The sequence below is a fragment of the Porites lutea genome, chromosome 2, assembly GCF_958299795.1.
Source record: "Porites lutea chromosome 2, jaPorLute2.1, whole genome shotgun sequence".
In the NCBI taxonomy this organism is placed as follows: Eukaryota; Metazoa; Cnidaria; class Anthozoa; order Scleractinia; family Poritidae; genus Porites; species Porites lutea.
The window spans coordinates 33,651,103-33,664,691 of NC_133202.1; the positions used below are offsets into that span (position 1 = coordinate 33,651,103).

The window sequence follows — 13,589 nt, forward strand, 5'->3', positions numbered from 1 at the left end:
CAGTCCAACAATAACTATTGATTTGCCCTCTCAGTCTATCAGTCAACTCTATTGATTTTTAAAAATGGAGTGTCTAGAGTGATCTTGTTCTTTAATTAACTATAACTGTGACTCTGTAAGTTATTGCACCCGATTAAATGAGCTAGCTCAATTTTTGTACTTACAGTAGCCCAGGGGACCCAGGGGGGGTACTCGTGATTTCAAGTGACATAGATGATCGAATGGGGGCAAAAATCAATACCCAAAAAAATTCTTAGAGCTTCAAACAAAACCCAAAAAACATCCCTGGACCAAAATTTTACCCCCAAATATCCCATACTGAATTTCCGAGCCATAAAAATTTCCAAAAAGCAGTAAATGATAATAACACGAAAAATAGAAACATCAGTACGTACTTAATGGAATGTTTTTAACATTTAACATCTGGTGATCATTGTCACAACACCCCAGACACTCAAGAACATATTCTGTTACATGCTTTATGAACTACTGTACGTTACTTTATTGGCGGAACTATGCAGCCGGGATACACAGGAACTGTCATGAATGTTCAGATTGTTATGCTGAATACCCTAAAAAGTCCCTCCTAAAATCAAGCTACCCCAAAAAATACATGCCAAAATTTTCCTACCCAAAAAGATCCTGATATCAAGAATTTAAACCCCAAAAAATCCTTTGATCTTCCCTGTCACTTAAAATCTGGGGTACTCCCCCTAGGCCAGGGTTTACCTCTTCAACCATAACCGATGAGTCAAGCCCTGGTTAAGTTAACAATAAACAATGCAATACAAGGGCCTCATCTCATGAGCCTGGCAGGCTGGGCTGACCTGTTTACTAAGACAAATTTTGCCTTGGTTCCATATGAGAAATTTCAGCCCAGTTTCCGAGATGACAAAAGGCCAAAGATCTTGGGATGTGTTCTGGCTGAAAATTCAAGAAACAAAGCATACGAGCTGAAACACAAAAATTTTAACTTTCACGACTTTGACAATTCTTAAAGCTGTATTATTGCAGTACATTAAATAGGATACATACATACATACATACATACATACATACATACATACATACATACATACATACATACATACATACATACATACATACATACATACATACATACATACATACATACATACATACATACATACATACATACATACATACATACATACATACATACATACATACATACATACATACATACATACATACATACATACATACATACATACATACATACATACATACATACATACATACATACATACATACATACATACATACATACATACATACATACATACATACATACATACATACATACATACATACATACATACATACATACATACATACATACATACATACATACATACATACATACATACATACATACATACATACATACATACATACATACATACATACATACATACATACATACATACATACATACATACATACATACATACATACATACATACATACATACATACATACATACATACATACATACATACATACATACATACATACATACATACATACATACATACATACATACATACATACATACACTTTATTGATGCTCCCTAGTGGGCTTTTCAGCTCAATAGAATAAAAAATACAAATTTATATAAATTAATTAAGAATGTAAGTACAATAATATTATAATTACAAAAAATATATCAACTTAATAAAACATTTGCAAGATGACGCCTAAAATTCCTGGGGCATTTTAAGGACCTAATATTATCATTCAAGGAGTTCCAGAGTTTGGCTCCTCTGAAAGCAAAGGAGCACTGCCCTGTTGACAGGCGACATAAAGGTATATCCAAAGCACCAGATGATCGAGTTTGTCTATTATGGACTTGAGAACGTGATTTAAACATATCAGCAAGATAGTCTGGAACAAGCTTGTTAATACATTTGTGCATCATAGTAGCGTCATTTAGAATGAGTTTCTCTCTAATAGGAAGCCATTTCAACGATCACAACCCATCCGAAATATGGTCATACTTTCTTAGTCCCAGAATAATTCGTCCAGCAAAGTTTTGGACTTTTTGTAACTTGTCAATATTGCTGCTGCTGGTATTACTCTAGACAGCTGAACAATATTGGAGTTTATACTAAAGACAAATGAATTTATTACTAACAAAAGTGTTTTCCTATCCAGGAGATGCTTGATTCTGTTAATTTGGTACAATTTAAAAAGGCATTTCGAGGCAGTCTCAGTGATATGTTGGTTATAACTGAGGCATGTGTCGAGAAGAACACCCAAGTCCTTAACGACAGGCACAGGTTTTATTTCATAAGTCCTTAAGTCATAAGATAAGTCCCTGGCTTTTTGAGCAGTAATACTGCCGATGGAAGTGAAGAAATCCTTTAATTTAATTAGGATGCGTATATGATATAGAAAATACGGCAGGCAATGCAAGATGATGCCATCTGGGCTACCAGAATTCATCCCAAAAACCTAGCCAGCCCACCCTCTCATATGAACACATTGAAAGTTTTACAAAGGATTTAGTGATAAGGAGAGATCTCCGAAATTGGGCCGGCCCAGTCAACCGGGCTCATGAAGGGGTCCCATTAGTAACATAATGATATTTTTGTTGCATTGAATTTAGGGTTCAGTGAATGGGGAGGTTGACAGGACAGCAGATAAGGAAGCTGGGAATGATCCTGAAGCAGAGAACTCTCAGGGTGCAGGAACTGTAGAAACAGGAGAACAACATGAACAAACTGATCTTGGAAGATCTAAATCATCACAGAGTGATCATCTTTATGATTCAGTTGATGCAAACGTAATTTCAAATCCCTTGCAAGACGAAAACAGGACAAAAGTGACATTTGAATCTTCTTTTGATCAGGAGAAGGAGCAGAGCTCTACAATTGTTCAGGGTGAACATGAATCAAATACTGCTGTTCCTAAAATTGAAATAATTGAAGGGTCCACTACTTTAAGTGATTCCAGTTCTGATGAGGATTCTGATGCGAGAGAAGAGAGGAGAAAAAAGAAATTGACAAAGAAAAAGAAAACTGATGAAAATAGGTCAGATGACTATGATGATGTGGATGAACTTAGAAGTCAAATAGACAGCTTATCAAAGGAAAATGAAGCAAACAAAGAACGTGTAGAAAATATATTGAAAGAGAAAATGTCATTAGAAGAAAGTCTTGAGGATGAAAGGAGTAAAACCCAGGTAATTACGGTTGGTAAACATAAACGTGTAAGGAGGTGTGCGAGTAATTTAGCGCAGATGCTGTCGTCAGGAAAATTTAGTGGTCTCTATGATACTGTTATTGGCTCCTTGTATTCGAGGGCTGTCACTGAGGGTCAGGGGCAGAAATTCCTAGCTGTTCAAACCACCACCTACTATAATTGCACATACTCAGAGACTTGAAATCTTAGTGATCATTCAGTATTCTGTAGTTTGTTTGGTGATCTAGTCTCAGGTTGGATCAGTGCAGAGTTTGACTGAAGTAGAAAAAGAAGTCTAATTGTTGTTGGTAGTCTATGTGCAACCACCATCCTTTATCAGAAGAACTACATGTAGTGGACCCCAATACTGGAGACACCCAAAAAGTCTTTCCTGAGATCACCACTTCAGTTTAGGGTGAAGTCTGTTTTAATTACTATTTTGTCAGTAAACCACTCATTAAATCTGTGATAAGTACAGATTACTGTAACATTAATCTTTCATCCGTCTTTATTATTGATTGCTTATCAGGTGCTTAGCAGAGAGAAAGAAGAACTCAGAGAGCAGCTTTCTAGTCAGTCTGGTGATCCTGGTAATAGTGCAGCTATAGTTGAAGAAAAAGAGAAGCTGATTACAGAATTACAACAAGAAAAACAACAGCTGCAAGAGAACATTGAGGATTTGAAGAAAGAGAAACAAGAAGCAATTTCTTCATCAAGAGAAGCTATACAGGATCTTGAGAACAAGTTGAAAAAAACTGAAGCAGAAAATAGGGCAAAGGATCAAAGACTTCAGGGAGCTTCTGAGGATGTCAATAAATCAGTGTCATCTTTACGTGAGCAGGAAAAGTTGACAAGCAGCCTCCAAGAGGAGATTGAGCTGTTAAAAAATCAAGTGGAGCTGCTGCAGGAAGATGTTGCAAACAAAGAAGAGGAGTTAAAAAGAACAAAGGAGAATGAACGGAAAGCCACACAAGAAAATTCAAAACTTCAGGCTAAGCTTAGTAATGCACAGACTCTTAGTTCTCACCATGATAGTGCAGTACAGAAGCTTAGGAGTGAGATAGCAACTCTACAGCAGAAGAACACTTTGCTTGAAAAGAGAATTTCAGATCACAAAGTTTCACAGGATGCAAACAAAAAACTACAGGACAGAATCCGAGAATTGGAGGAGAAGGTGATCAAGGTCAATGAGGAAAAGAAGAAAATCAAAACAGATTATGAAGAGGCTGTTAAAGCTCTGGAAGCTGTTGATAAAGTGGTAAGTGTTTCTTAAGTATGATCATTAAAAGAGGCCCTGCGAGGGTAAATTCCGACAAGCGACATGGCCCAAAAAGTAGCGACAGCACGTAAAATGAAATTGCAACAAGGGACAACCTCCCTCTGCCAAATTGCGACAGTGATGGCAAAGCCGTCAATAAGCAACAAGCATTTATAAATGCTGACACGAGACGTTTTAAAATTCAGATGGGTGACATGGGACCCCCCCCCCCCCCCCTCCCCGGCAGGGCCTCTTAAAATCTTTCACCAAGTACATGTGAACATTGAGTTCCGAGTTGGCTGTCTGGCTTATACCAATCCCCTTCCACAGTTCTTGAGGCTTGAGGATTAAGAATGTATAATGGATCACATTTATGAAAAAATAGACTGTTGTTTGGAAAGGGCAGAGGATAGTTGGGGGAGATGATCTAGCTCTGCCATTATACGTTCTTTAATTCTTTACAACACACATCTTACTCCACCCAAATGCATATATAAATGGGTTTCCAAGAAGCAGATATTTCTCAAGAAACATTGCTTAAGGTTAAGTTTCTAAAATGGCTACATGTAGAACATCTGAATGGTACAGTTAAGATAATAATAACCTTGAGTCTGATTACCTGTATTTTCTTTGTTTCTACAGTACAGTGTGAGGGAGGATATGCTGGGAAAGTACAAGGCGGACTATGAAGAAGCTACAGATACAATTAAAGAAAGTATGTCAGACTATAACCATCTATTTTTAAGACACGTCAGTGTTAGTTCCTTTAATTTATATTTGTAAGTCAAGTCTAAGTGTAGCCAGGTTTAAAAATTTGTCGGAGTTCTCTTGTGCATGGATAACTTAGGGCCTTGGAATCCCAAGTGGCCTTTATGTGACATGTATATATTTCAATGGTGTCTGCCAGTTGCCTAGCAACCTTGATACACAACCTTACTTGGCCAGCCCTTTTCCAGAGCTTTACCGGTTAAAGATGATTCCATCACATCATAAGTTAATTTGACCCTATTTTGATTCTCACATTGTTTTTAGAAGTGTTTCTCCAACAGTTGATGGTGTTGAAGTCAGTTTGCTTAAATATAACACCCTCATTAACACAATTTTTCTCGTGGCAAACCTGATGGCCCTTATGATTTTGGTTCAAGTTTCGACTGCAGGCAATGTCACTTTATTTAATGCACTAGTGGAGCATATGTTACACGATAAACTTTTATCAAGCTCATGTAGCCCTGTATCAGTGTGACGCCAGTAATGGTAACTTTTGTTGTTATTTCTCTGAATGTTAATCATAGATGAGAAGGAGATTGCTAAACTCAAGAGTGACCTTTCAAGAAACAAAGAGAAGCTGACCCGAGCTCTTGAATACAAAGCCGACAGAGAAGAACTCAAAGATCATCTCAGGAAGAGCAAAGAAGCAATTGCACTGCAGAAAGAGGAAACAGAACAAGTCAGGAAAGACTTGGACGAAGAGCGACATGAACACAGAATGGCACAGTAAGGACCTTCCACTCTTCATTTCCTTAACTGCAAGGCACCAAAAAGTCCGGTCCAGTTGGACAAGTAGATTTTGTTGCTGGGCAAGTAACTTTTAGAGCTTACTTACCCAATGGGGAAGAGACCGGGAAAGTCATCCTCTAACAAAATCATTGAATAAGATGGGGGAAAAGTGGCCCCGCTCAAGCAAAATTGACAGGTGCTTGCCAAAAGGATAGGCTTGAATTCAATTTTTTTTAGCCCTGAACTGTTATCGTGAAATACGTACCAATTCTGTAATCTCTGTAAGCAGACAGGGGTAGGGGATAGGAAGGAAGGGTAAGGAACTTTTTTTCTGCTCTCGCTTTTCTCCCATCCTCTTCAGTTGATGCTTACAAACACTCTTTTTAAGTAAGATCAATCCCCGTATGGAACGCGTTGTCAGCTGACGTTAGTGCTTCATCCTTCCCAGAATTCATCACAAGAGTGTCTACTAATTTAACGTAATAATTTAATTTACATCGTTGTTTTTTATTTGTTCTGATACCATGTAATTGAGCGACCACTGGCAGCTCCATTGCCGGATAAGAATTTTTTGTAACTCTAGTGGCAATTACCATATGATTAACGATTTAAAGATAGCCCAAATTCTTAGCAAAATCGCTCCAAAAATTGGCTGGTCTAGGAAAACTCTGCGATTCGAATACATGTCCATTGATCTGTAGGGTGCAAATATTTCGTCTGAATCTCTCAGTCAGCCAATTGCCACGTGCACTGATGAAATATTGAAACCCTACAAGACCCTGTCGCTATAACGGTGGGTTGTTAAAAATCTGTTTTTGCCATAGCATTGTTTATGTATATATTGTTGCTGTTAATTCAATTATTAGGGCAAGAGCACAGGAGAGAGGGCGAAAAATTCAGATGTTAAATCTAGAACTGGCTGAAGTGAAGGACACCTTGCAGGTGGGAATCTTAGAGAGAGTAAACGGGTCTTTGCGGTCCTTCCATTATTGCAGACACTTTCGGGTTGCGAGCTTTAATTTTGTCAGAGAGATTCAACTATTCTTGTGGTTTTAAAGTTGTGACCAGTCAGAGTGAACAGCCAATAAATCAGAGTGAAACGTAAATGCTGGTTCTAAGGACTAATTTCCCCCAAGTTCTTTTATACTAGGCATTTACGTTGGCTGTTAAGTGCCACTTCTAGAGTACAAAATATCTTGGCTGAGCAAACTTGTTCATAGCCGCGAGACTGACAAGCGAACCATAAGAAAGAGACAATCAATGAATTTCGATTGCTGAGGAATAAGGGAAGCGTTAATTGAACAAAAAAGGGCAAAAGTAAGGCCGATAGTAAAAATCAAAAGAAACAAATTTTTAATGGTGTCTAAATGCGGAACGATGCCGCTCAATGTCTGTCATAACGTCAGTAGTTATGTAACATTGGGAGCAAAATATGTGTCCGAATCTGTAATAGCTACAGTCGGTATAGGGGGAGTTTGTTTTTAATAATGCTAGGCGTGTTGAATATGAGTGTTTGCTAATTCAATCATTAAACGTTTTATAGATTGCCAGAAATGTTATTGGCGAGAAAGAAGCCAACATGAAAAGTATCAAAGAGAGTTTGGATGCGGAGAAGGAGCAGAAAGTTAAACTAGAAAAGGTAAAATGCGTCTGTAACCATAAGCAAAGTAGCATAATTACTCCATCTTACATTTGTCCTTGTTACGCACACCCTAACAATGAAGTCTGCGCGTCATTTCTCTCCATGACAGATTTAATTTAACGTTTTACTTTCATTCTGAGGTAAAAGTAGTCACCCTCAAGACTTTGACGCGGGAAATAGAGAGGAAAAGCTGTTGTCATGGTAGCAAAATTTCTGTATGGCAACGAACCGAAAACGCCACTTTTAAAGTGCATTCGCACTTTTTCAAACTTCATCGATCTTTTTCAGTTTCACTGAACTAATTTGTCAAATGTTGGCGAAATTTTCTGGGTTGAACCGGAAAGGACAGTATCGTAACTTTATACAAAAAAAAAAAAATTGTGTCGTATTCACCTACTCTATAAAGCGGGTGCGTGAAATTAAGAAGTGTCATGTCGCAGTCGTGCGACGACGGCGTGATGCACGTGCAAAGTTGTAAACCTACCGCTTTCTGCCGTTCTCGTTGCCCTCGCCGTCGTCGTTGCTTAGGCTCCCCACTGGTTTGATTGAGAAATTTTTGAAACGTGACGTCACACAATCTCCTCTCTATTTCACCTCCGTTCTACTAATTGGTTATTTCTTGGTGGGACTCAGTACTCGAAATAAACATGGCATGCGTGGCAGGTGTTAAAGAGGAAATGGAAAAAGGGAGGGGAGGGTGAGTAAGGAGGAAAGGGAACCCTGACTCGCGTGCTCCTCGAGCACCTTAATTCCCCTTTGCCCTCTCTCATTGAACGCGTACCACGTAGGCTGAAGTAGACATCTCGTTAACTTTCATGGTTACTTCTTTCTTTCTTTTACGTATGCATGCTTGACCTACAGTAATTATGTCTTTCTTTGGTATTTTGATCACCATTTTTGTTTTGTATCTTCGGTGCAGGAACTGGACATTAAGTCTCATCTGGAGAAAAAACTACAATATGTCGAAGAGGAAAAGCACAGGTTGGAATGTCGACTCAAGAACACCGAACTTGAACTAAAAGAAACTCAAACAAGTCTTGAACAGTCAATCGTTAAACGAAGAGTGAGTAAACGCCTTACCGTATTTTTCAGATATGAATGGAACTTCATCATCAGACTCCAGAATTTTGGGAATGAAAGGGTTACAATTTTTTGACAGCCCTGGCATCTATCTTAATTCACCTATTTCACAGCTCTGTATCAAGTCCATTAACTACGGGCAAAGTTAACGGTACTTTCGCACGGCACTGGACGAATTTTTGACTGGTTAAAAATTTCAGAATCGGACCCTTCGTTCAATATATTTTCATTCTGTTCACACGGACTTTGAACGGCTAGGCGTTTGAATTTTCGTGCGGTTAAGTTGCTTTCGTGTGAACGGAACACCTAAACGTACAAATTTGCCTGGAACCGAGTGAACGCGACGTAGCGTAAGTTACTTAAACCAAGGATCCTTAACTCTTAAATACTTGTCATGTTTAACAGGATCTGGATCAGAATGTAGACAACTTACAACAAGATAAAAAGCTCTTAAACAAGCAGCTGGAGGAAAGAGGTGCTGAAATAACAAAACTAAACGACAAGATATCAGAGCAGGATCAAGAACTGGGTGAAAAATTGCGTGAGATTGTACAAATGGAGGTCCAGCTTGATGAGCTGCGGAATGAACTGTGGGATGTATGGACGTCTTATCAAAATGATCGCCAGTGGTGGAAGCAGAGGGCTGACAAAGTTTTAGGGTAAGTGCTTAAATGGCTGTAGTCCTGACAAAAGTTATATTATAGGAAACTCACTTGTGTCTTTCCCATATTGGGGTCCAGCGCCAAGTTCCTTCGTAGGGAGGTGCCCGTCCAAAACAGAGCCAAAGAGGACGACCAAAGAACGGCAAATCCCAACTCCAGGTGCCTATTTTAGGAGATTGCTCTTCTTCCAGAGCTTACTTAGAGAGCTACACAACATCAATGTACACCCGAACTCTCCCTACTCACTATCCATGAGCTTATAGAAAGCGACTGCGTAGATTGCCAGTAGTTTCCTCTCGTAATGTGTTTAGTACGTTGGTATGTTGTATTTGCAATACGATAGTGCGAGTAGATTTTTGTTTTGTCTTGAGACGTTGGGTCCAACAGTTCTTTATGGGTTGAGGGGAGGCTTAGAAATGCTTGCCACTCAAGACTAACTCAGCAGCAGGTGTTTTGATCGTTTGGATCAACCAAAATGCGAGTCAAGGCGAAGCAATTTAATTTTCTATCACTGTGTTATGTTTTCAAAATGTACACGTACTAAATAAACTCTCATTTCAGAAGGAGACCAAAGAGTGCGCCTCCGAGAAGGAGACAAGATCATCAAAGTGGTGGAATGAGTTTGTCATCCAGACGTCTTATGCTCAGGATGGGAGCACCACGTTTAAACCCAAGCTATATTGATAGTAGACATAAGGTATGTCAATGACGAATGCTGTTGGGGAGATTCTCAATGAATGCCTTATTCGCTGGGGTAAAACAAGTGTGCTTTAGCCTATACTTCCCATCTGGAAAAGGCAACTGGTAAACAAAACTGGTTCTTGTCATGCTCATTTGTAACTCCACTGGTATCTAGTGCCACAGTTTCACGTTGATCGTATTTATCTAATTTATGCTATACTTCTTGACCAATTAAACATCGATCTGCTGTTAAGGGCGACGTTTCGCGCGTGCCTAGTCTCGTCTTAATGGCGTCTTAGTCTCGTCTTAAACGTCCGAGGCGTCCTCTAGCATGATGTGGCCAGGATATCAAAACTCTTCTTGCGAAATTTTTGCCAATCCTCTCCTGTTAGGTCATTATTATTTTCACACCTACTCCACAAAGACGGTTTTTGTTGGACATTCAAAAAAGGATTGTCAATAAGGCTACACTTGGTGATCCTAAGCATTTGTTTTAGGACAAGAGTGGATGAGGACTTGACTTGTCTCGTTTTCAAAGAATAGACAAACATATGTCTAACTGTCAGCCCAAACTCACATTGAATGTTTCACACGTTCATTATTCCATGGATAGTACATTTGAAACTGTCTTAATTATAACTTCCAGATTGCACGCCATAGACCAGCTCCTGCAGGCGAAGAACAAGCTCCTAAAGATACCACAGTAGAAAATGGTGATGCCAGCGATGGCAGCCCACAGTTTGCCTCAGGACAGGCATCACCTCCATCAACCTCTCCCAGACCGCCCAACACCCCTCCATCAGGGAAGCCAAGGCCAAAACGCCCAGCGTCATCTTATGGCGTAAGAACCTTCCCACCATCAGCCTGGTCTCGCCATGATGATGAGGCGATGGTAGGCATGGGATATTACAGTGACATAGGTCCTGTTATTGAGGAGGAAAGTCTGAATGGTTATGATGCCGATGAAGAGGTCTTTGCTTCTTGTGCTGTTCAAAAAGGTGACAGAGTCATGATACAAAGTAAAATTTCCGGTAAGCAAAAATATCATACCACACGAAAAAAATTCACCCCTTGTTACCTTTGGTACCTGTAGTTACCCCTGTTACCCCTTGTTACCCCTAGTTACCCCTTCTTACCCTTGTTACCCTTGTTACCTGTTGTTATCCTTGTTACCCTTGTTACCTGTTGTTACCCTTGTTACCCTTGTTACCCTTTGTTACTCCTTGTTACCCCTTGTTACCCTTGTTACCACTTGTTACCCTTGTTACCCCTTGTTACCCCTTGTTACCCTTGTTACCCTTGTTACCCCTTGTTACCCTTGTTACCCTTGTTACCACTTGTTACCCTTGTTACCCCTTGTTACCCCTTGTTACCCTTGTTACTCCTTGTTACCCCTTGTTACCCTTGTTACCCCTTGTTACCCTTGTTACCCTTGTTACCCTTGTTACCCCTTGTTACCGCATGTTACCCCTTGTTACCCTTGTTACCTGTTGTTACCCTTGTTACCCCTTGTTACCCCTTGTAACCCCCCTTTAACCCTTGTAAAAGTTGTTACCCCTTGTTACCCGTTGTTACCCTTCTTACCCCTTGTTACCTTTGGTACCTGTTGTTACCCCTTGATACCCCTTGTTACCTTTGGTACCTGTTGTTACCTCTTGTTACCCCTTGTTACCCTTGTTACCCCTTGTTACCCCTTGTTACCCTTTGTTACCCCTTGTTACCCTTATTACCCTTGTTACCTCTTGTTACCCCTTGTTACTCTTGTTACCTCTTTTTACCTCTTGTTACCCCTTTTTACCCTTGTTGAGCTATTTTGAAAAAATAGCTCATATGTCAGTGGTGTGAGCGTATGTATCTTTGTGGCTTTGTATCTTTGTATCTTTGTAACTTTGTAACTTTGTAACTTTGTATCTTTGTAACTTTGTATGTTCGGATGTTTGTTGCAAGAGCCAATAAGGTTGAAGGTACTATGAGTTGATGCTAAGGAACCAATGAGATCTTGGCATCTACTTAAAAATCACATTGCTAAAGGTCGAACAAGGGCACTTTAAGACCGCCATCTTGATTCTTTACAATTTGTTCGTCTTTTATTACGGCTACAGGTGTTTGGAAACATTATATTAAATATCTTCATGATTCAAACGTTGTGTACAGTGATGCAGCTGTTTAAGGGTTCATATTTTAGTGTGGATGCTACTTCAAGACATTTCTGACCGAATTCGGCTATCGCGAACGGTACCACGCACGTATTTATGAGTTGTGTTTCACCTGCTTCAAGGTAGAGTATAAACGATCATATATTTTCAAAGCTCTTCCAGTGAAGCAATAATTGATATTTAGATATGGACTTTAATTCGAAAGTATGCGGCCTATAAAATGTGGTTTTAGAAGTTTGAAAAGCAGCTTATTTTTTTAAAAGCTGTACCGAGTATTGTTAATCCTGTAAACAAGCTGTAGAAATATTATTCTCTCGCTTACAAAGTTCAACAGACCTTTTTCGTTCCGGCAAAACAACAACAAAAAGGAATAATAAGTGAACAACATGATACATCCTTCCTGCATACTAAGCATTATAGTTATTGAAACGTATTTTATTTAGTAAAGATGCGTATAAACTTAAGTAGAAACAGTAGCGTTAGGGAATAAAATTGGAAGAAGCTAGTTGACACAATAATTAGGTACTGCTTTATTGAGTGGAGTAACATGATATGAGCAGAGATATATTTCGGCAGTTTGATAATTTTCTTGGAAGTTAATAAATGTTAGGCTATCAACCTTGACGTTGCATGAAACATAATTTAATTGCAGATGTTGTAATAAGGCCGAGGTGATTTCTTAAAATCGCTTGAGAAAATTTTGTAGTAAACAATTTGCGTTTTTTCTAAGTACGAATTGTAAAAGGGCCAAAGACCAACATCTTCACATGCAAATCGTGTGCATGAGTTATTTTTATAATTCTGTTTACTCGATTACTGTGTGATAACTCGAATTCCCTCACGTACGAACCACGGAAGGGGGCAAAGTCCAACAGTTTCACGTGCCATCTGTGTGACTGTACATCTCATGCAGATTGGCTTTTCATTATAGTAATAGTGACTTGAACGTATAAAGACCTTTTTCGTTTAGTAACCAATGCCCTAAAAAAGGCTCTGGTCTTTTAAGAAGCAATAGCTTTTAAAACATGAAGAAATAAGTTGTCGGAGTTAAAGACTGTCTCACAAATGTTAATAAATGTTAGGTTATCAACCTTGACGTTGCATGAAAACTATGAAACATAATTTAATTGCAGATGTTGTAATGAAGCCGAGGTGATTTCTTAAAATCGCTTGAGAAAATTTTGTAGTAAACAATTTGCCTTTTTTTTAACGTACGAATTGTAAAAGGGCCAAAGACCAACATCTTCACGTGCAAATTGTGTGCAAGAGTTATTTTTATAATTCTGTCTACTAGTTTATTGTGTGATAACTCGAATTCCCTCACGTACGAACCACGAAAGGGGGCAAAGTCCAACACTTTCACGTGCCAGCTGTGTGACTGTACATCTCATGCAGATTGGCTTTT

At 39.1% G+C, this 13,589-nt stretch overlaps 1 protein-coding gene across 2 annotated transcripts in view; it reads left to right on the plus strand.

Moving 5' to 3' along the window:
• The window catches only part of LOC140928401 (uncharacterized), a 31,729-nt gene that overhangs the window by 782 nt on the left and 17,358 nt on the right, over positions 1-13,589 (plus strand). Inside the window, exons 2-11 of one of the 2 annotated variants that reach the window (XM_073378138.1) lie at positions 2,634-3,209; positions 3,738-4,466; positions 5,109-5,181; positions 5,759-5,960; positions 6,830-6,905; positions 7,507-7,602; positions 8,525-8,668; positions 9,091-9,344; positions 9,909-10,044; positions 10,675-11,059. In XM_073378138.1, the coding sequence (XP_073234239.1) occupies positions 2,634-3,209; positions 3,738-4,466; positions 5,109-5,181; positions 5,759-5,960; positions 6,830-6,905; positions 7,507-7,602; positions 8,525-8,668; positions 9,091-9,344; positions 9,909-10,044; positions 10,675-11,059 (2,671 nt within the window). The remainder of the gene's footprint in view (positions 1-2,633; positions 3,210-3,737; positions 4,467-5,108; positions 5,182-5,758; positions 5,961-6,829; positions 6,906-7,506; positions 7,603-8,524; positions 8,669-9,090; positions 9,345-9,908; positions 10,045-10,674; positions 11,060-13,589) is intronic. The other variant, XM_073378139.1, reaches the window with a different exon arrangement.